At 45.0% G+C, this 20,775-nt stretch overlaps 1 protein-coding gene across 1 annotated transcript in view; it reads left to right on the forward strand.

The window, feature by feature from the left end:
- LOC109316227 (ovostatin-like) overlaps window positions 1-20,775 on the forward strand; it is a 50,666-nt gene that overhangs the window by 12,717 nt on the left and 17,174 nt on the right. Inside the window, exons 7-18 of the mRNA XM_019544131.1 lie at window positions 1,669-1,753; window positions 2,530-2,647; window positions 4,139-4,259; window positions 4,511-4,620; window positions 5,442-5,600; window positions 6,828-7,046; window positions 7,640-7,697; window positions 13,963-14,108; window positions 14,533-14,682; window positions 15,191-15,361; window positions 17,540-17,642; window positions 19,523-19,628. Of these exons, the coding sequence (XP_019399676.1) occupies window positions 1,669-1,753; window positions 2,530-2,647; window positions 4,139-4,259; window positions 4,511-4,620; window positions 5,442-5,600; window positions 6,828-7,046; window positions 7,640-7,697; window positions 13,963-14,108; window positions 14,533-14,682; window positions 15,191-15,361; window positions 17,540-17,642; window positions 19,523-19,628 (1,546 nt within the window). The remainder of the gene's footprint in view (window positions 1-1,668; window positions 1,754-2,529; window positions 2,648-4,138; window positions 4,260-4,510; window positions 4,621-5,441; window positions 5,601-6,827; window positions 7,047-7,639; window positions 7,698-13,962; window positions 14,109-14,532; window positions 14,683-15,190; window positions 15,362-17,539; window positions 17,643-19,522; window positions 19,629-20,775) is intronic.

The raw sequence follows: 20,775 nt of genomic DNA on the forward strand, positions 1-20,775 counted from the left end.
CACGGGTAGACGCTTGTAGATGCTGCATTGCCATAGCGTGTTGCTACAGTAACATAGCATCACATGTAGATGTGTCCATAATGTCCCTCTTTAAAACAGACAGGAAGGAGGACATGGGGAACTATAGACTGGGTAGCCTCTCCTCAATACCAAAGAAGTTACTACAATATATCATGAGGAACTCTATTTGCAAACAACTAGTGGAGGAAAGGCTGGTCACAAGCAGCCAGCATGGATTAACTGTGAATAAATCATGCCAAACAAATTTGATCTTGTTCTTTGACAAGGTAACTACTTGGGTTGATGAAGGGAGTGCTATGGATTCAGTGTATCTGGACTTTAGCAAGGTATTTAGTAAATTTCCATGTGGCGTTCTCATAAACATATTGGAGAAATGTGGGCTAGACAAAACTACTATAAGGTGGATAGACAACTGTCTTAATAGCTACAAGCAAAAGTTAATTGTAAAATGATCCATATCAGAAAGGCAGGATATTTTGAGTGGAGTCCCACAGGAGTCTGTCCTGGGCCCAGCGCTGTTCACCATGGAGATCAGGAAATATTTTTTCACTGTTAGAGCAGTGAAACAATGGAATAGACTGACTAGAAGTTGGATAAGAATTTGTTAGGGATGATCTAGGAATAGCTATGCTTATGCCGGGGCTATGGGTTTTTGCTGGGCTTCTTGGCTTTTCTGTTGTCATACGGAGCCAAGAAAGATTTTCTCCCATCCTGTTGCTACATGTGTCAGGGTCTTTATTTAGATTTTTTCTGCCTTCCTCAGAAGCACTGGTGTTGGCTGCAGCCAAGGTTGGGGATTTTGACTGCAGCCAAAGTTGAGGCGCGCTCCTGCTGGGACTAAAACTCAGAGGTTTCTGGCAGAGGGTCTTGCCCTTCCCCTCAATGTTGGGCCAAGTACCACAACTGGGAAAGAATTTTACCCCTTGGTCAGATTGACACAGACTGTAGTGGATTTCACATTCCTCTGTCATGAGGATCATGACCCTCTTCCTTGGATCTTTTGTGTATATTTTAACAACACTTGCAGCAGTGAGACATTGTCTACTGCTGTCCCTGTGACTTACCTGTAGGAAATTAAGGTGTTATGCCTTCTGTTTGTGTGACAGGGGTGACTGTGTAGTTTTTGTAATAGGTTAGATACGGATTTGTATGGGATGGTTTGGATAGGGATAATCCTTCCTCAGGCAGGGGGTGGTCTTGATGACCTCAAAAGGTCCCTTCCAGGCTACTGTTCTGTGAACCTATGATTGCTGGGTGCTTCTATTCCAGGCATAAACTCAGTTTCCCAGATTAAGACTTGCAGCCTGATTTTGGGGGGCTGATTTTTGGGGGAAAGATGCATCTGGTATGCTAGTAAATACAGCATGTTTCTAACTCATGGCAAGAATGAAAGAAGGTGGTGACAGGGACTATCCTATTAAGTCTCTCTCAGTCAATTACCTTCTATTTCTATCCTGGTAGGGTGGTTTCATGCAGTATAATTTGGGGCTTTATCCTGTTTTTACTATCCCATGCCCTCTACAGCATTCCTCTTCCTTCTTAGCACTTACACCTGTCATAACTGTTGGTACAGTTAGGGACTCACTGCCACTTTTCACTTCACATCTATGGTATCTCTGTGTGACATTATTCTCTTTTAATTTCCAGTGCTGCCAAAGTTTGAAGTGTCAGTCAAAACACCAGGAAGGGTGTCTCTTTTAGATCAAGAATTCAAAGTGAATGTTTGCGCTTCGTAAGTATCCACATGATGGGGCAGCATATATTCATGCAGGCTGCAAAGCCAGGTTCAAGGAGCATGGAGCTGGGGAACAGAAGCTCTTGAATCTTAATCCTGGCTCTGCCAATATCTCACTGTGTGGTCTTGGCAAGGCACTTTACCACTATGATTCACTTTCACTTCAGGCTACATGATGCTGGTAATACCCACTTGCACACTGCTGGGGTCATGTATATTAATGTTTGTTTCAATGGTTGAAGATAATAAATTGATATATGTCTACTCACTATTGGATTTTTTAAATCAGGATAAAGACATGGATAAAAGGAACAGAAAAAAAAGTCAGGAGAAGTTCCTAGATTAGTAGATAAGAGTGCCTTACATTGAGGTAACATTGCCTTACATTTGCCTCTGCCAAAGGGGAAGTGCCCTGCAGTCCTGAACGATGTTGCTTAATGGGACATAACTTGTTCTGTGCATGGAACAGAAAAAAAGAAGGACCAGGAAAAGGTCTCCAAACCTTGGGTTCAGTAAGACTCCAGTTTGGGTCTTAGAGCATGTCCATACTGCAGGCTGAACTGCTGTGTAGGGACATCTGAGCTAGTTTTAAATTAGCTAGTTTATGTCCTGGAAGTAGCCAGTGCTCAGCATAAGCTCATTTACCCATGTTCTCAGCTACAGTCTGTTGAATAGACAGACTCTTAGTTTTCTGGATATATATTTGTTTCTTGTATTGAATCCAAAAATAGTGACCACACAATCTGTTTCCTCATTGTTTTCTCCTCTACTAGGTACACTTATGGACAGCCTGTGCAAGGAAACGTCCAGCTCAGTGTCTGTAACACACATTACTATCGTATAGAATGTGACCAACAACCCAAGAAAATATGTGAAAGAGTCAATGAACAAGTATGATGTTGGCCTGTACCTCTTCCTCTCTTCCTTTCCAACAAGTTTTGCATTTAATGCATCACACAGCTTTATTGGTTGACTTTTCATTTCTTGGGGAGTGCTGTGAGGTCCACCTAGAACAGATCTTGTTTCTGCCCAACATGTCATGGGCAGAGCTAGAGTCGAGGGAGGGAGTTCTCTTTATTTCTAGGAACTAAATAATTTGTTGGGGAATGTCATCTTAATAGCTTCAGCGCCTCAGAACTCTCATGTGTTTCAGAGCCAAAGACACAGAAGCCATGGGGAAACTGGGATCCAGGCCTCCACATTACACCTTAAGGATAAACTCTGTTTAGATGGAATAGCAGGACAAAGAATGAATTTAATCTATCATGTATGGGCCCTGCCCAGGGAAGTAGGTTACATACTGGGAGAGTAGTGACTGCGTATGCAAACCTAAAAACTATTCATCACTCCCAGCCTCAAGTATTAGAGCCTCTTCCACTGAGTGGGGCACATCTGGCAGGACATCAGGTTTCTCCCTGCTGTTCTCATGGGATGGCTAATTTCTGCTAGGCAAAAAAAGGCATGAGCCTGGTTTAAGTGCCTCATGAGAAGTGCAGTATCACTCCTCTGCAAAAGCAGTGGGAATAAATCTACTGCCAAGGAGCTGAAAGGAGCTGAGAAGCTGAAACAGAGAAAAGGGAGAGGTGTAAGCATGTCACCGGATTCAGTGCCAAGCATGTTACCCTGTTGGCTGCAAAGATATAATCCCACTCTGAATGAGCAGGGAAAGGAATAGTCACCTTTTCTTAGTAAACATATGCTTAGTGTTCTTGCTCACATATCAAGGGCAGTTTACAAAGAACATAAAAACCAGTTCTTGTGCCGTTCTTTGCAACTTTCTGATGTAAAAAGAAGTCCTGCAAGGGCTGGGTATTTATTTTTAATCTTAATTTAATTCTTAATCCTATGATTCCTCCAAAAAAATTAGTATTAGAAATTTAGATTTTATCTTGACCTGGAAGCTTTAGTGGAGAAAGGGAGAATGTATGCACTTATGAAATTAAAATAGTGGGGAGAATAAATGGAAGGAAAAAGTGTTCTCAGTCAGATTCTGAAAGGTCTGTAGACAAGATTTTTATCTGATATGAGCTGGCTACTACTACTAAAGTCAAGGCAGGGTACTCATACGCTTTGAAGCTGAGTTTGTAATTAAATGTTCTGGTTGGCCAGTGCTAGAGTTCTCAGAAAGTGGCAGGACTGAGTTGGGGAAGGTGGCACTGAAATGGCAGTGGTGGAAGGTATGGTAAAGTATAGAGCAAGAGGAAAACAATATGACAACAACAGAGCAGTAGGTAGGTAGGTACGACAGCTGGAAGCATGAAGCTAAGATTTGCTAAGAGATGCAGAGCCTCTCATATGAAGACAAGAAGTAGGTGTCTGACCTTGAAACAACTGGGTTTTTTTGTCCCCTTCATAATCGCTGGCTTGTCCCTTCTTTTTCAGCTGGGGAAGGATGGCTGCCTCACCAAAGCCATTCCCACTTCAAAATTCCAGTTATTTCGGTATCATCCAGAGATGTATGTTAGCCTTAATGTGGAGGCAGTGGTCACGGAGAATGGAACAGGTAACACCAAAGGGGGATAGTTGGGGAGGGCCAAGTCAGAGGGGTTGCCCTGTGGACAAATACTCTGTGAGAGGAGTCTGTGACTGCCTGCCGTTAGGCAGAGCTCAGCATTAAGAATCATTTCAAACATACAGTTATTCCCTCCAGATTTCTGGACCCATAGCCAGGTCACTCAGTAGGGCTTTTTAAAAGCCTCACATTTCCCCATCTCTGATTCTTTTGTTTTTTCTTTGCCACTGGGCCTCTCACAGGTGTGCAGATTAGCAGCTTTGACTCAGTTTACATCTACGAAAGGGGCAAATATATGTGGTTTCAGAACATGGATTGGTACTACAAAAGGGGACTCCCTTACTTTGGACAGGTAGGATGGCAGAGACACAACCTTCTCTGGTCATGGAAAAGGGTCTCAGTTCTGCTCTGCTTATGGCCATCTCTACTCCCAGTAGCAGATTCCCGCGATAACAGTTCATGGCAATAGCCTCTACACCAAAAGTCTCCCCACCATGTTAGCTGCTTTCAGAAAACATGAGAAAAACTGGTTGGGAGGTCAGTGGGCCAGTCTTCAGTCATAATTACATGATGTCTATGGGTCAAAGAAGCAATGGATGATCTGGGATGAGGGGGAAGGGTCATCATTAAGAAAAAGGATCAAAAGAGGGCCTCTGATTGCTTCAAGTTTTATGAGCTAGCATCCAGTAAAAAGCGGTGCCTTTCAAGGCCATTCCACCCCATTGGCTCAGAGAACAAGAGTCTGAGGTCAGGATGTGAATCGTGGTTTCCCAATTGGCAGCCTATAATCCACCCTTTATATCCTGGAATCAACTGTCATTGAAGAGTCAGGAAGGGATTTCCATGATGAAGACTAAGGATAATCTTTAATGCTTGATCCTTTAGGTAGTCTTCCTTCCCCTTTCCCTGTCAGCAGTATTTTCCCTGTGGTTCTTTGTCCTGTGGGTGAACCTCCAAAGGAATTCCTCCTCACCCTACAAAGTAGTCTGAAGGGTACACATGTGTCTTAAACACACTTCATTCTACAGCAGTCCTGCCTGCTGCTATTTACTCTCACATACCCCGCAAGATGTCTTTAGTGCTCCTCAGCCTTTGAAGCCAACTAAACTCATGAAGGGAAGTAAGCAGGCTCCATTTGCCATCTAAGTTTCCTGGATCTTCTATTCTGTTCAGATCAATCTGAAAGATGAGGAAGGCAACCCCATTGCAAATGGGATCATCCACCTGGAGCTCAATGGAAGGTACCTGGCTAACTACACCACAGACAAGAACGGCACTGCTCTGTTTTACCTCAACACCTCCAACCTCTTTGATCCCAGATTGGAGCTGAGGGTAAGTAACAGAAAGTCACAACAGTATCAGGGAAAGTTCCTTGGAACTGGGCTACACAACTAAAATGGTATCAAGGGCCACTTGCAAAATGTTTGCAAGCAGGAAACGGGACAGCAGATGCAGGCAGAGGAGCAGATTAATGACTCACCATGCAGGGAGTTTGCAGGACTCAAGTTTTGCTTTCCAAATATTTTTTTTCCATTTAATAAAGATGCTTAACAAAGAATTATGGTGGATGCCTGGGATTACCCTGTTGGGACATAGGCCCTATGTTGTGCACCTTAGAGAGAAATGCCTCTTGTGGGAGGGGTGCAAAGCACATTGGTGTTCTCATGGGCAGCATCATCCTACGTGGCCTTCAGGGTAGAGGAGGCAGCTTGTTGTCGAGTGACTCACACCCTGACTTGGTGCAGCAATCTGAATGTTAGTAAGCAATATCCCCTCCCTGCCTGCAGCTCTTTCTGTTTTGTCTTCTTCCCACTCACTCTTCAGTTAGGTGTTAGCCTCTTCAGCATGTCTGCAGCTTCCTCTGCTTTTGAGGTTTTCCCAGAGCTTAGCCCTGGTTCAGATAGCACCAGAGAAACTAAAAACTGCTAAGTATACCCATGCAGGCAACGGGGGTGACTCCTGAAACCCCAAGGCAGGTCTGACCTGAAAAGAACTATTGAGGTGCACAAGTGCTTGAAGAGGGACAGGCTGTGCCATCAAGATGATGGGGGAAAAAGGGGCAGGGCTGAGGCACTTCCTTCCTGCCTCTCTTCAGAACAGTTGTCTTCCCTGCTGACATACCCGACTCCCACAGTCTTCCCAGAGCAGAACCTCCCTGGTGGCTCCTTTGTTCTGTCTCACCCACACTGGATGCCCAAACCACGGGGAAAGCAGAGTCAGCTGATCCAGTCTGGCTGGAATCCATGTAGCTCTAGCTCTGCAGCATCCCCTAACACCCAGTGCCACTTTAGCCAGACCTGCAAGGCTCTGAGCTCACCTCTCTAACCTGTGTAGACCTCTGGAGTTATTAAGTGTTGGAGCAGAAAGCAACCCAGCTGAGTTTGCTGTGCAAGAACAGCCCAGATGTGCTCATACCCTAAAATGCAGCTACACTTCTAGACACAGAACGTTTTAGAAACAGGCATAATTAACATGTCTGAAACTTTCACATTCTCTTCATTACATCATCTAATTGTCGTCTTTCCTCCCCCCTACCATCTTCCATACGTTTCTTTTCAGGCAAAATATGTGGACTGTTCAGAGTTTGGTTGGACAGACTTTGAGGACACTCGTGCTGTATTCTACATCCGGCGTTTCTACTCCCGCACTAACAGCTTTGTTAAGATTCAGCCAGAGACAGAGCAGTTGAGCTGTGGCCAACAGAAGGCAATCATGGTGCACTATATCCTGAACAAAGATGGGTATGGGGATGCCACCAGTATGAACTTCTACTATGTGGTACGTATCAAGGCCCTGCTATGTTTGCCAGAAAACCTCTTTGCTTCTGACCACTACTGAGTAATCAGAAGCGTGTAATCTAAATAGGTTTTTGGGTAAAGATCAGAGCCAAGCCATAATCTTACCAAAGGGCCCCATCAGAGAGCAGCTCAGTAACACTTCTAGCTAAGTAAATACAAATTCCCTGAAATCAAACAGGGCTCTTCAGGGAGAGGAGAGCACAGAAGTACCGCCAGCTGGACTCTGTCTAAATCCACAGTTACACAGCTCAAAAGGAGATGCCAGAACTGGAATAAGGCAGGAGTGATGGGCACTGGTAGAGCAGTGTGGGGAACCCAGGATTGGAATAGCAGGGGGGCTGCAAGGCAGAACTAAGGGACACTAGCAGAGCTGTGTATGAGGAAGAGGAAAAAGTAGCTTAAGTCCTGTCCACAACCCTGACTATTTCTTCTGAAGTTCCTTGTCCCTCATTTTCATGAGCATAATATTCACCCTAGCCATTAAAAACCTGTTCTACAGATTGTACATAAGAGAACCATCAATCTTGACTGGGTTTTCACTGATTCTGTCTCATGGTGTCCTTTTATGAACAGGTGTTGGCAAAAGGCACAATTGTCCTCAGTGGCACAAAGGAAGTCAACGTGGAACATGGTAAGTGCTGGGATATTGTTACCATGGGGAAACAGAGGTGTGAATTGTAAAGTTTAGAGCTTGCTACCATTATTTCTAAAGTATTGTAAATGAAGCAGGATTAAAATTAAGTACAACAGCTAAATCAGATATTCTTCCTGAACCCATCTTCCACATAAGCTGCAATCAGTGTCACTTGTTCAGAAAAGTACCTGCGTTGCCTCCTGCAGTTCATAGCTCTGCAAGGAAGTAAGCACTGTAGTAAATAAGTGAAGTGCCCTCTGTTGCAGATGATTAGTGTGGCCCCACCCTTCATGAGGTGGAGCCAGACCAGTTTGTCCTGTGCCTCGTCTACATATCAGTTTTTGGAGCATCCCAGGACTTGTGACAAAAACCCCAGTTCCAATCATGAGTGAGGGCTAATTAGCAGAGATCCTCTGTGGGGGATATCTGAAGTACATGCATTTTGAGTAGTGTTATGCTGTGGTCATCCCTGGCTTGAAATGCTGTTGACTCTAGTGGGCCCAGCCCAGAGAACTATGTGGTAAATTGTGAGCCTTTGGTTTTAAAATGTATGTCTCATTTCCATGTGCTCAGGGAGAGCAGGGTCTGACAGTAAGGAGAGTAGGAAGGGCTTTCAGGGGAAAAAGTTGAGGGAAGCAGAGATCGCAGAAGGTATATGACCCCCCCCCCCGAGATTTCTTTTCCCTGCTGTAGCAGTGGGAGGGGGACAAATTCAAGGCAAACCTCCAATAAATAGATTCTATACCTGGAAAATTCATAGATTCATAGATGCTAGGGTCAGAAGGGACCTCAACAGATCATCGAGTCCGACCTCCTGCCTAGGCAGAAAAGAGTGCTGGGGTCAGATGACCCCAGCCAGATCCCTATCCAGCCTGCTCTTAGAGACCCCCAAGGTAGGGGACAGGACCACCTCCCTTGGAAGCCCGTTCCAAATTTTGACCACACTCACCATGAAGTTTTCCCTGATATCTAGCCTAAATCTGCTCTCTGTCAGTTTGTGACCATTGTTCCTTGTTACCCTGAGAGGCACACTGGTGAATAGAGCATCCCTGGTTCCTTGCTGCATTCCCCTAATGAATTTGTAGGCAGCCACAAATTGTAACAACTTTATACATTTTCCATATGTAGAATTACAATTCCATACATACATTGTCATACAATCCGGGTCCTCTTCTATTCAAGTAAATACAGTACTGTGCTAGCCCAACATTTCCCCTTGCCTCATAACCACGGGGCACTCCACCATTGCTGCTGCTGCTGTTGCTCCACAAGCACTGGGGACGCTGCTCCACTGCTGCTGTTGTTGCTCCCGAGCACTGCTAGGGCTGCTTGCTGCACCATTGCAGTCGCTCCACCAGAAGGTGTTGCTCTGCCCCTGCACACAACTGCTGGGGGACACTGTTCTGCCGGTGCTGTCACTCCACACCACCGCTAAAGGGCACTTGTCCCCCTTCAGTTGCTGATGCAACCCAACTCTTCTAGTCCTTAAACAGGCTTAAGAATTTTGGCTCTTCTAGAATTTAGTACAGACATGTCAAAAGATACAGACTGCAGGCCAGGTCCAGCTGACAGAGCCACATCCCTATATAGGGTTAGTCTGGGACCCTATCCAGCATGTGTGTGTGAAGGGATGCTCCAGGGGTCTCCCACACAATAGATCCTGTGTTCATCCTGGGTGGTCTAGGACTGTGCCACTTGAAGCACCCAACCCATCAAGTCCAGGACCTGTGTTGCATGTGGTGTCCACACCAGACCAGCTGCAGCAGTCTGGGATTGCAGGACTGCAATCCCAGACAAGCTGGAGCAAGCATCACAGGTGCTGGATCTCATATGCAGAATGCTTGGCAGGGTCCATGGATCCAATCTGGCTCATGGGGCCAGCCCTGTACCCTTTCAGCTTTTTAGAAAAAGAACAAGGAAGCTTGTGGACAGTGGAAACAAGGGATAGTCACCAAGGAGGAATACACAAGTATATCCCATATTTGTAGGGACAGGATAAGGAAGGCAAGGGCAGCGACTGAGTTCAGGTTTGTGACCCAAATCAAGAACAATAAGTCCTTCTTTAGGTATATAGGGAGCAGGAGGAAGACCAAGGGAAATGTGGGACCCTTGCACAGTGGGATGGGACAGTTGATAACAGATAGTTAGGAGAAAGATGAACTCTTTAATAAATACTTTGCGTCGGTGTTCCTGCATACAATTGGTGGTCGCCCGCCTGGTCGGACACTGGACGGATGCAGGGGGGACAATTGCCAACCAATGGGCAATGCCAAACTGGTGAGGGAGCCCTTAGAGCGGATGAATGTCTTCAAGTCGGCAAGACCAAATGGACTACACCCAAGAGTGCTGAAGAAATTGGCTGGCCTCATTGCGGAACCGCTGGTGAAGGTATTTGAAGACTTGTGGTGCTCGGGAGAGGTCCCAGAAGACTGGAAAAGGGCCAATGTGGTGCCAATCTTTAAGAAGGGGAGGAGGGAGGATCTGGGAAACTATAGGCTGGTCAAGTTGACCTCAATACTGGGTAAATTTTGGGAAAAAATTATCAAGTTAATTTGTGAGAGACTGGCAGAAGGCATGATGCTGAAGGATAGCCAACATGGTTGTATTGTGGACACATTGTGTCTGACTAACCTCATCTCCCTCTATGATCAAGTAATGAACTGCTTAGATGTGGGAGACGCAGTTGATATCATATACTTGGATTTTAAAAAGGCCTTTGATACGGTTTGCAATGACTCTCTTATAAAAAACTGGGAGAGTGTGGGCTGGCAGAGTCCATGGTCAGGTGGGTTGGGAAATGGCTAAGGGGTTGAACCCAGAAAGTGTTAGTGGAAGGGTCTGTATCATCTTGGTGGGAGGTGGCAAGTGATATCCCACAGGGTTCAGTTCTTGACCCCGTGCTGTTCAACATCTTTATCAAAGATTTAAATGAAGATATGGAGAGTACACTGCCAAGTTTGTGGATGATACTAAGTTATGGGGAAAAGCGGTCACACTAGGGGATAAGATGTGGATCCAAGCAGACCTGGACAAGCTGGCAAGGTGCATGGAGCGGAACTAGATGCAGTTCAATAAGGATAAATATATAGTGCTTCATCTGGGGAGAAGTAATCAGCAACATAAATATAGGTTAGGAGGAGATGTTCTGGCCAGCACGATGGCTGAAAGGGACCTTGGGGTTATGGTTGATTGCAGGATGAACGTGACTTGCCAGTGGGACACTGTAGCCAACAAAGCTAATAGCATACTGGGATGCATTAACCAATGTGTCATGAGCAAGGCCAAGGAAGTGATACTTCCTGTCTACCTGGTGCTGGTGAGACCCCAGCTGGAGTACTGTGTACAGTTCTGGGTGCCACACTTCAAAAAAGACATGGACAATCTTGAAGGGGTCCAGAGAAGGGCCACAAGAATGATTAAGAGCCTGGAAGACAAACCTTATGAAGAAAGACTAAGGGATCTGGACTGTTCAGCCTGGGGAAGAGAAGACTGAGGGGATACTTGGAGGCCATCTATAATATGTAAGGGGTGAATATCAGGAGCTGGGAGAAAAATTGTTCACTAGGGTGCCCCAGGGGAGGACAAGGAGCAATGGCCATAAACTGTTAGAGGCTGGTTTCAGGTTGGATGTAAGAAAGAACTTCTTTACGGTAAGCGGGACCAGAATCTGAACTAGACTTCCCAAGGAGGTGGTGCAGTCCCCAACCTTGGAAGTCTTCAAGAGGAGACTGGACAGACACCTTGATGAGATAATTTGATCTCAGAAGTATTCCTGCCCAGAGCAGGAGGGTTGGACTCGGTGATCTTTCGAAGTCCCTTCCAGCCTTATTTTCTATGATTCATCCGGCCTGTGAACTGTTCTCATGCCAGTCATCTGGCCCACGGGACCAGATGAGATTTACACACTGGTTTTAGCAGATACAGACCTCAAGCTGACCCACTACTAGAAACTGCACTTATCGATACTTCAAGGATTTCAGCTCTTTAGAAACAAGTGGGTGACAAGTCCTATGCTGAACCCAGGATAGGGAGTTGCATTCCACAAATACTTTTTCCTGTGGGGCTTGATGGCAGACAACAACACCATGCCAGAGGCTGCTTCCTTCACAGATTCCACTAGGGCTTCATTGTCACCTCTGATGTGAGGGTCTCTCCAAGTCATAGTGATTGCTGAACCCTCAGCAACCTTTCCCAGTTTTCTCTTACAATATTAGTACCCTTAAGAATGTCACCATTTTGAAAGGGAAGATCAGTGCACACAAACCTGACTCACCTGGCTCCTTATAGCCAAACAATTAAAATACAGTTAAAACAAATGAATACAGGAAAACAGGCATAAATTGTTCCCATTCCTTCAGCCATACATACCAATGTGGATATGCAGATAAGGGACACAGTTCTCAACTGTCAGATTGTGTATCCCAATAGGGATATTCACATGGATGGGGAGCATCTGCATGTTCAATTAATTTGAAGCAATAAATTGCAGCATAGTTTGCACTAGAATTTACTGCTCCCAGATGCACCATTTGAACATGTGCCCAGGACTGCAGCATGCTGAGGCAGGTCAGAGCAGCCCCGACTGGCAGAGAACTGGGGGGAGCGGGGCAGGGTATCAGCCTGCAGCTGGTCTCACCTGGCTCAGTGTGCTGCAGAGGAATTAGCTGGGGCGTGAGGGTGCTCCAGTGCAGGCAGCCCCCACACTGAAGCACTCTCATGCCCCAGCCAGTTGCATCAGTGCCTACATGTGTGTTGCTGCTCACAAAAAAACTCTGAAGCAGGGTAGTATTTGTAGACACTAAAATTTACTAGGGAGTTAATTGGGCAGCTCCATAGTAAATATCTCATGTAGACATGCCCAGGTTGTGAGAAAGACCACAGAGGTACATTAACTGGGTTACAGTCAGTCATATGCTATTGTTTCTGCTCATTGATTAGGTGACCAAACCTTTGTACATCTAGAGAATGACAAACATCACTTTGGGTGAAGTTACGTGTTACACTTAGATCATGGTAAGGTCTCTTAATATGTGGCTGTTCGCACGTTAAAGTTCCTTAGCTTGTGCTAAGTGCCCACTGAGTGTTTCAAAATTACACTACTTTAGGCAAGGGTTAACTCTGGGCTGTGCAACCTAGCTCAGTGGTGACACATAGGGGGTGTACACATAGGCAGTGCCCCACCCCCCCAGGGCAACTAGATTGGCCACAGGGGGACCCTCCCACCCAGTCAGTGAGACTAGTCACTGGGGCGGGGGAGAAGGGTATGTGTCCCCCCGAATAAGGCAGCAGCAGTCACTCATGACCTAGCTTGTGCTATAGGAATTTCAGTTTGCTCCTGAGAGATAAAATGAGAGATTTTCAGTCCTCCGGCACCCCAGGGTACACCGTTCCCAGCCCTTCTCCCCCACCTATAGCAGGGATAAAGCCTAGTGTCCTGGTTTCTAGCCATATCCTCTAGTGATAACTCTGAGCTGTGCAGGCCAGAAATAATATTATCCCTTAACATGCGATGGCTCACAGCATGCGCTAACTTTAACACATTTAATGTGCCACAGATTTAGATGGTCTAAGTGTAATGCATAATTTCACCCTTTCTGACATGTTTTTAGGCTAAGCATCACTTTGGGATTTGTTATCCTTTTCCCAGTTGTTTGATAATGACTCCAGATATTCAGGAATGACAAAAGCACAGCAAACTGATGTCTGTGCTTATACTGGTGAATAATACTCTTATTCTGGAAGCAATTCTCTTTCTAGCCTGTCTTCAGTTAAAGGATACTGGCAGGAGACTTATGCATGTTTCATTCCTTGTGTGCATCTTTTGTCCTCTGTCTTTCTCCAGGTGCGGGTGAATTGCAATAGTCTAGCTACTCTCACAGCTAAAGCAACTCTCAATTAGATTAGGAGATAGAGGCCTGTGCTATTTGGTGCTGAGGGCTCTAGAATTGATCTTTGCAGACAGCATCAGGTGCTTTGTTGTGCCGCTTGCACACAGATTCTCCTGTGCAGAACTGAAGCATGCAGAATTCCTCATCAATTGCAGCATACATCCCACCACTCTCAGCCAGGTGCCATGTGCTCAGCATCTTAGTGTTGGGGTGGTATTGAGGGCGGTGAGAGACAGGTCTCCCAATATCCAGTCATTTCCGTTTAAGGCAACTTTTAGCTTGCAGTAAAAAATCTAACCCTTCCACCAAAACCCCAATTCCTCCAATTTGCTCTCCTTGTTTCTTCTACTATTACCTCCATATTCTTTCCACAGATTTTCATGGCATATTCACTATCCAGCTGCCTATCAGTGAGAAGTTGGCCCCCGATGCCAGGTTGATGGTCTACACTGTGCACCCTCATAGGGAGGTGGTGGCTGATAGCACTTACCTGAATATAGAACTGTGCTTCAAGAACAAGGTGAGAACTTAATTTTCTCTTCAAGATGTGACCATATTGCCACAAGCTAGGGGAACCAGGTAGGTGTCGCTCCATTTACATCAGCCCTGGACTTAGGCTAGTCTGATAGGAGAGACAGAAAAGGAAGTGCTCACCTGGAGGACTAACAAAGTGAATGGCAGTATAGACAAGAATAGAAAGAAAATAGAAGAAGTTTACAGGAAGAAAATAGATGGAAACAGCAGTGAAAGGAGGAGAGGGAGATGAATGAGGGCAGAAATGGTCTTGTCAGTCCCAGAACAGGGCCTCCAGAAGACTATTTAATGGTGAGGACTTTGATTCACAGAGACAGTGAAAGATGAGAACCTATTCGTCTTCCCACAGTTGTCATTTATGCATCAAAATGCTTTTCCTCAGTAGCTACCATTTCTCTACTTAATTCCAGGTCCAGCTGCAGTTCTCTGAGAAACAGGAGCTTCCAGGCTCTGATGTCAGCCTCCACCTTGAAGCTGCTGCCAACTCATACTGTGCCCTGCGGGCTATAGACCAGAGTGTCTTGCTTCTGAATCCTGAGAGAGAGCTCTCTCCAAAGACTGTAAGTCTTGCCTCCAAGCCCTACACTCCCTTTACTCAGAAATATCCAGTCTACCATGTCATTAGCTTAACATGGCAGGGATGTGCCTACAGGCAGCTCTGAGTTCTCCTTCATGACCCTGCTTCCTAAGATCTTCTGTCCTGTAGACCCAGCATGCAATATGGTGGGATGTAACTGAGTCCATCTGCAATGTCTGCTTGTGTTACTACTTGTTGCACTAGCAGTTACTATCTTAGCACTTCCTGGTTACCAGGTCACATTTCACATGGGAATAACAAAAAATGAGGCCCTGAAAATGTTTAAATCTCCCATAGATTTATGGAACCAAAGGGATGTGTGAAGATTCAGTTCTATTGGTGCAGCTGCTAGAAAAGCACTAGTAGGACTAGTACTTAGACTTTGAAATTCACCTCTTCTTATCCACCTGCTGTTGGGTATGATTTCCCCAGACTGCATGCCAATTTGAGACCTTTCCTTATGCTTCTCTATTTTCATCCCTGTCCACCAGATCTACTCTGAGTTACGTACACGAAACTTGTATGGCTATTACTACCAAGGACTCAACCTGGAAGATGGCAAAAGTGAGCCTTGCATCCCCTACAAAAACGCCTTTTTCAATGGCTTGTATTATGTGCCTGTGAATGTTAGCCATGATGGTGATGTCTACATGGTTTTCAGGGTACGTGTTCTGAATACCTCCCTTACCCTGTTACTGTCTTATTGCCTTTGTGCAAGGAGCGGCATAGGAGGTAAAAATTGAAGGGAGACTTAGGCCTCTGATCTTTTAATGTTGTTCAATAAATGGTTCATACTACTATGGGAGAAGGTGAGTTTGCTGGAGGTACTGAGGGTCTCTGATAACTCCTGTTCTCCTCTGGCGGTGATGCTTTTTTATGCCAGCCTGTTAGTTACTATTAGCTGTAGTTATTCAATCGCACCTATGATATAGTACTCATTTGCCAAATCAGATACCATCACTGCTCCCAGAAGCTTGCAGACAAAAAAACAAAAAACAGACAGAGAATGGGGGAGGGTTACAACATGCAGGCAGAGTGGGTCAGAGAGAAAGCAACAGGATGAACTGTGGGTTCCATTTCTCAATGCTCTTGTGTGAACCTAAGCTATTTCTGGTGTGCTGGGACTTGATGATACCTTGTTAATTCCCTGTTTATATCCTGATGCCTTCAGGTCTTGAGGAAGGAAACGAGTGATGAGAGAATAATGTGGGATGGAATCCTCACCCCATGATGTCAAAGGGAGTTTTGTCATTGACTTCAATGGGGGCAAGATTTCACTCCTAGTATAGTAGCCCAGTAAAGGAAAGAGCATGGAGGAAGTTACAGGATCTTGCTCCCAGTATATAGGCAATGATTCCCAGGCAGGGTGCCAAGATTTTATTAATGGTGCCATGCCACCCAGCCCCTGCATGAGGAGATAAATATTCTCCTTCCCTATTTGGCACTCCGTGCCTGCAGTGCCTGTGGATGTTTCTCTGGGGATTGCTGCTGCCTTTCCATGTCTTTCCTACTTCCAAGCGGCCCCAGTGCCAGCCCCCTCCATGTTCTCAGCAGCACTCTCTGGTGCAAGTGGGTAGACCAACAGACAGACCTGCGATTTGCAATCCAACTTGTACCTTCCACTTGTCTCACACTCCTGGGGCCAGTGGTAAGAGCCATGAGGACAGTTGCTGGCATGTAAGACCCTGCAGGTGCAATCTCAGTGGTGGGGGCTGCTCTTGCTCTCTGAGGTATGGACAAGGGGTGGGAAAGGTGCAGACAGTGGAAAGAGCAGGGCACAGTGGAGTGAGGTCCTGCCCCTGCTGCCCTTGAGTGGCACCAGCCAGATCAATTATTCTTTTTTAGCCTTGAGGCCTCCTCGCCCATATCTTTTCTGAATTTAGATTTTGCTCAGTGATTTTCAACTGGGATACCATAAATTCAGACAAGTTATGAAGAGGGGCCTTGAGGCTCTAAGGGTTAAGAATCACTGTATTAAGGTTCCATTTACACCTGGCTTATAAGGAGTCAATAAAAAAATAGAACATGAGCCTGTCACAGATGTCAGTAGTAAGTGCTACTGGTTGCCATAAACACATAAAGGATAAAATAACAGGAATGTGGAATGGGTTCGGAATGATTTATTAGCCAAAGATGACCTGTATTGGTCAAACTTTTAATTCAACAAGTAATATTTAGCCAGCTGTTATTATCCACAGTGTTATCTAAACTGATGTATGCTGCACCTCATGGTAATACTGGGGTGCCCCATTAGAGAACCAAGGAGGAGTCTAGGACCACACCAAACTGGTGATGATCTGTAAGGTCCCTTCCAGCCCCTAACAACTATGAAACTATGAAGTTAAACACTTCATTCCCAGTGGCAGGATCTTTGTACTCTCAGCATTGGGTTGCCTCAGCTACTCAAACTGGATCCTGCTAGTATAACCATTGTGAACAAGGGACTTTTGTTTTAGCCTCTGCAGTCCATCACAAGGGTCAGAGTCAATGCTGCATGCTAATCTTAGGTCACTTCCCTCCACTTCTATTGGCCTCATGTTGCCATGACTCCTTTACCCAGCAGTGATGGGCAGACCTGAGTACTACCACGGCTGCTGTTGAATGACTAGCAGGTGTCATTGATAAGTGGCCTAGTGATAAATGAGCCACAGTGACACCGAGCCTTGTATGTAACTATGCTAAAAGCACAGAAAAAGGAGAGTAAGGCAGGGAAAGAAAAGAAAGGTGCTTGCCTTTCCTTGCCATTTATTAATAAATAAGATGTAGGATAGGTGATGTGCTTTGATGGTTAATTAGTAAATTCAGCAAACAACACAATTAATATATTATTTTATTTTAAGGATCTGGGTCTCAAGATTTTTACAAACTCTACGATAAGGAAGCCAGTTGTGTGCAAAACAGAAAAAGCATGCCCTGAAGAAGATGAACTTCATACGCATGCAGGTACTGCGTAAAAAATAAAGAAGTAGGCTAGATGGCCTGGGACAAGGCATTAGGGGTTTTCTCTTCCACTTGCAGTTGACCACTTCCAATTAGCCTGCTCCTCAGAATTGTTCCTGGTACTGTGTAAAAAATAAAGAAGTAGGCTAGATGGCCTGGGACAAGGCATTAGGGGTTTTCTCTTCCACTTGCAGTTGACCACTTCCAATTAGCCTGCTCCTCAGAATTGTTCCTGGGTAAAAAAAAAAAATTGCCAGTCAGCATCTCTGATTTCACTGTGACAGATCCCCACTTTGGCTTGCTTTACATTGTCTGTGGCAGATAATCCCTGCAGAAATAGAGGATGACCTCCCTGCTGGTTGGGTGTAGGAGGAAAATGGGAAAGGGAGGGAAGGCTGCGGCTTTGCCTCTTTCAGAGGAAGAAAACAACTTTATTCTTCAGGGTTGATCATTCTAGAGACTTTTACCAGCTCAACAGTGACTGAAAAATCTAAACATGGCAAATCAGTTCAAAAATATAATGGGGCCACTAATAGCCCTAAGACACTATAATACTTAGCATTTAATATCTATAGATCTCAAAGCCTTTTGCAAAGAGAATAGGTATTATAATTATCCTTCTCCCTATGCCATGGAGATGAAAAATTATCATTATCCTCATATAACACACGGGAAAGCTGAAGCACACACCAAGTAAATGAATTGTTCAATGCTGGCGCTCCCACCCCCTTGCTGTACCTTATGAGTTGGCAGAAAATGGCATGGGCAAAATGTTTCTCATGGAGCCACTGGATCCAGGCTAGAGAGCTGGAGGGTTTTGCCTTTGCTTGCACCCACACCTGCCCGGGGCCTGGGCAATGAGGAGCTGTGCTGGGGTGGGGCAGCTTCCATCTGTGCCTACATCACTGTCACTTTTCCCCACCCCCTCCACCTCCACCACAGGATCAGCTCCCAGCCAGTGGGGAGCTGTGCCCTAGCTGCAACAGGGAGGTAAGGGGGTTGGAGGAAATCAGGGAAAAGCAGCACAGGCACAGTTTGCAGCTACATGGCTTTGGCACAGCTCCTCACTAGTTGGAAGCTGCACTCATGCAGCAGCCAGGAAGCATGAAGCTCAGAGAAGCAGCAGTGGCACAGATGCAGTTCCCAGCTGCTTGGCCCTGGTGTGGAAACAGGGAAAAGCCCCAGCTGCTGACATGCAACTAAAGGCACCTGGTACCCATTCCATGGCTTGTAAAAAGTTGCCAGCTACTGATTTAACTGGCTGAGGTACAGTAGTTCTCCTATAGAACAAATACTTAGAGATAACTCTCCATTATAACCCCATCTTTAAATAGGGAACAGTGCCTTGAATAGGTTGTTTGGCATCTTTGTAAGGAAATCATTCCTGAGACTCATCTCATCAGCCTTATTCTACTTTTTGCTATAAGAAGAGGGCCTGGGATAGATCACTGGAACCATGAGCACTGTAATTATAGCTAATCAGAGGCTCTGGCTAATTGCCCTGTGAACTTTCCAAGGGTAAAATAATGGTGGAAAACAGAAAGTATAAGAAAGTAGGGGGAAAACTCATAGTCCTTACTATTTTCTAACTGAAAAAATGGTACAAAGGAGGTACAATCAAAAATTGTGAGAGAGTCATTTTCCCCCACAGCTGCCTGCTTTTTACAATGTTTCTGCAGGGGGTGGGAATTAAAAAAAAAAAAAGAAAGAAATTTCTTGATGCAGAAATCTTCAAATAGGATTATTTTCTGCAAAAACTACTGCAAGGATTACTTACTCTGTTTCAGCTGACAGAGTATATAGTCACAGCAGAACAGATTACTTTTGACTACCCTGCCCAACATTACACTTTTCGTATGTTCATCTCTCTTCTTCCTCCCTAGAAGAAGCAAGGATTTTTGGTGGTTCTTACGGTAGGCTGCAGACAATGATGAACACCATTCGGACATTTTTCCCTGAGACTTGGATTTGGAAGCTAGTTTCCACTGAGTGAGTACTCTTACCATTCTTTCCTTTTCTTCTCTACAATCTAAAGTCTTCATTATTGTCCGCCCAGGACTAAAGTGAAGGTTACAAGAAAAGCTGTAGAACACATAGCACTTTCATGCACCTCCTGTCTTTTTACCTTTGTATTCCTCCTCACTGCTCAAATGTAGGTAAGATCCCATGCTTTAACCAACTCCAGGCCCTAATAGGTGGCATTTTATATCTGTTAAAGTGTTGCATGACCCCTGTTTTAAAGAACAGTGTGAGCCCCTTCCTGCTTAAATACAGGATGCAAAATACAAAAACAATGAACTTAGCAAAAGTTTCTGATTAGAAAACCAAAAATAAAAAAGAAGAAGAAAGAAAAAAAGCCAAAAGCCTCCTTTTAATTTTTAATGGCCAGAAAGGAAATAGCATCTACACTATAAAAGCAGAGAGCCCTCAAAGAGATTCAAATCTTATCTCTGAAGCTGCATCATTTTGGCATGTTAACATAAATGAATGGTATTTGAATAGCAGGTTTGTTATTTTTTTTTTTTAATTTCTTCTACAAAACAACAGTCTTAAGAGCTCCTTTTAAACCAACTCAGAATGTCTTCTAATTATAAAAAAAAAAAAAAAGAAATCCCAGGCACCAACATCCTTGCATAATTCTTTCACACTGGAAACCAGGATGAAACCATGGAAGTAAATGCAGCTTAGTCTTTACTTCCAGCTCAGTAACATTTTCTTAATAGGGAGGGCTAGTCCAGGGAAACTAAGGCCTTGTACAGACATTCGGTTTCTCTTGGAGAGTCTCTGTTCCAGACCACTCTCCTTTTGCAAGCCCCACATTGTGCTATAGGGAAACACGTGTTGTCCATGGGCATTCTGGGTTAACTAACCAGGATTGCTGTGTGCATTTCTGCAATCTGTCACCTGGTAAACCAGCAAAGCCTTCAGAGTGTGCTGGAATGTGTGCAAACCTCCCCAGCCCAGCGTTTCTCAACCTGTGGGTGACGACCCAAAAGTGGGTCACGAGAATCTATGGAAGGGTTGTGAACGAACTTTTAAAATGGATTCTTCTTTTAAATGAGAAAAATGTGGGAAACCATAGGCCTTCCTTTGCAGGGTGGCAGAGTTCCAGCCTGCAAGGGGTGGTTTGGGACCC

The sequence above is a fragment of the Crocodylus porosus genome, unplaced genomic scaffold (genome assembly GCF_001723895.1).
Source record: "Crocodylus porosus isolate Cpor-Errol unplaced genomic scaffold, CroPor_comp1, whole genome shotgun sequence".
Lineage (NCBI taxonomy): Eukaryota > Metazoa > Chordata > Crocodylia > Crocodylidae > Crocodylus > Crocodylus porosus.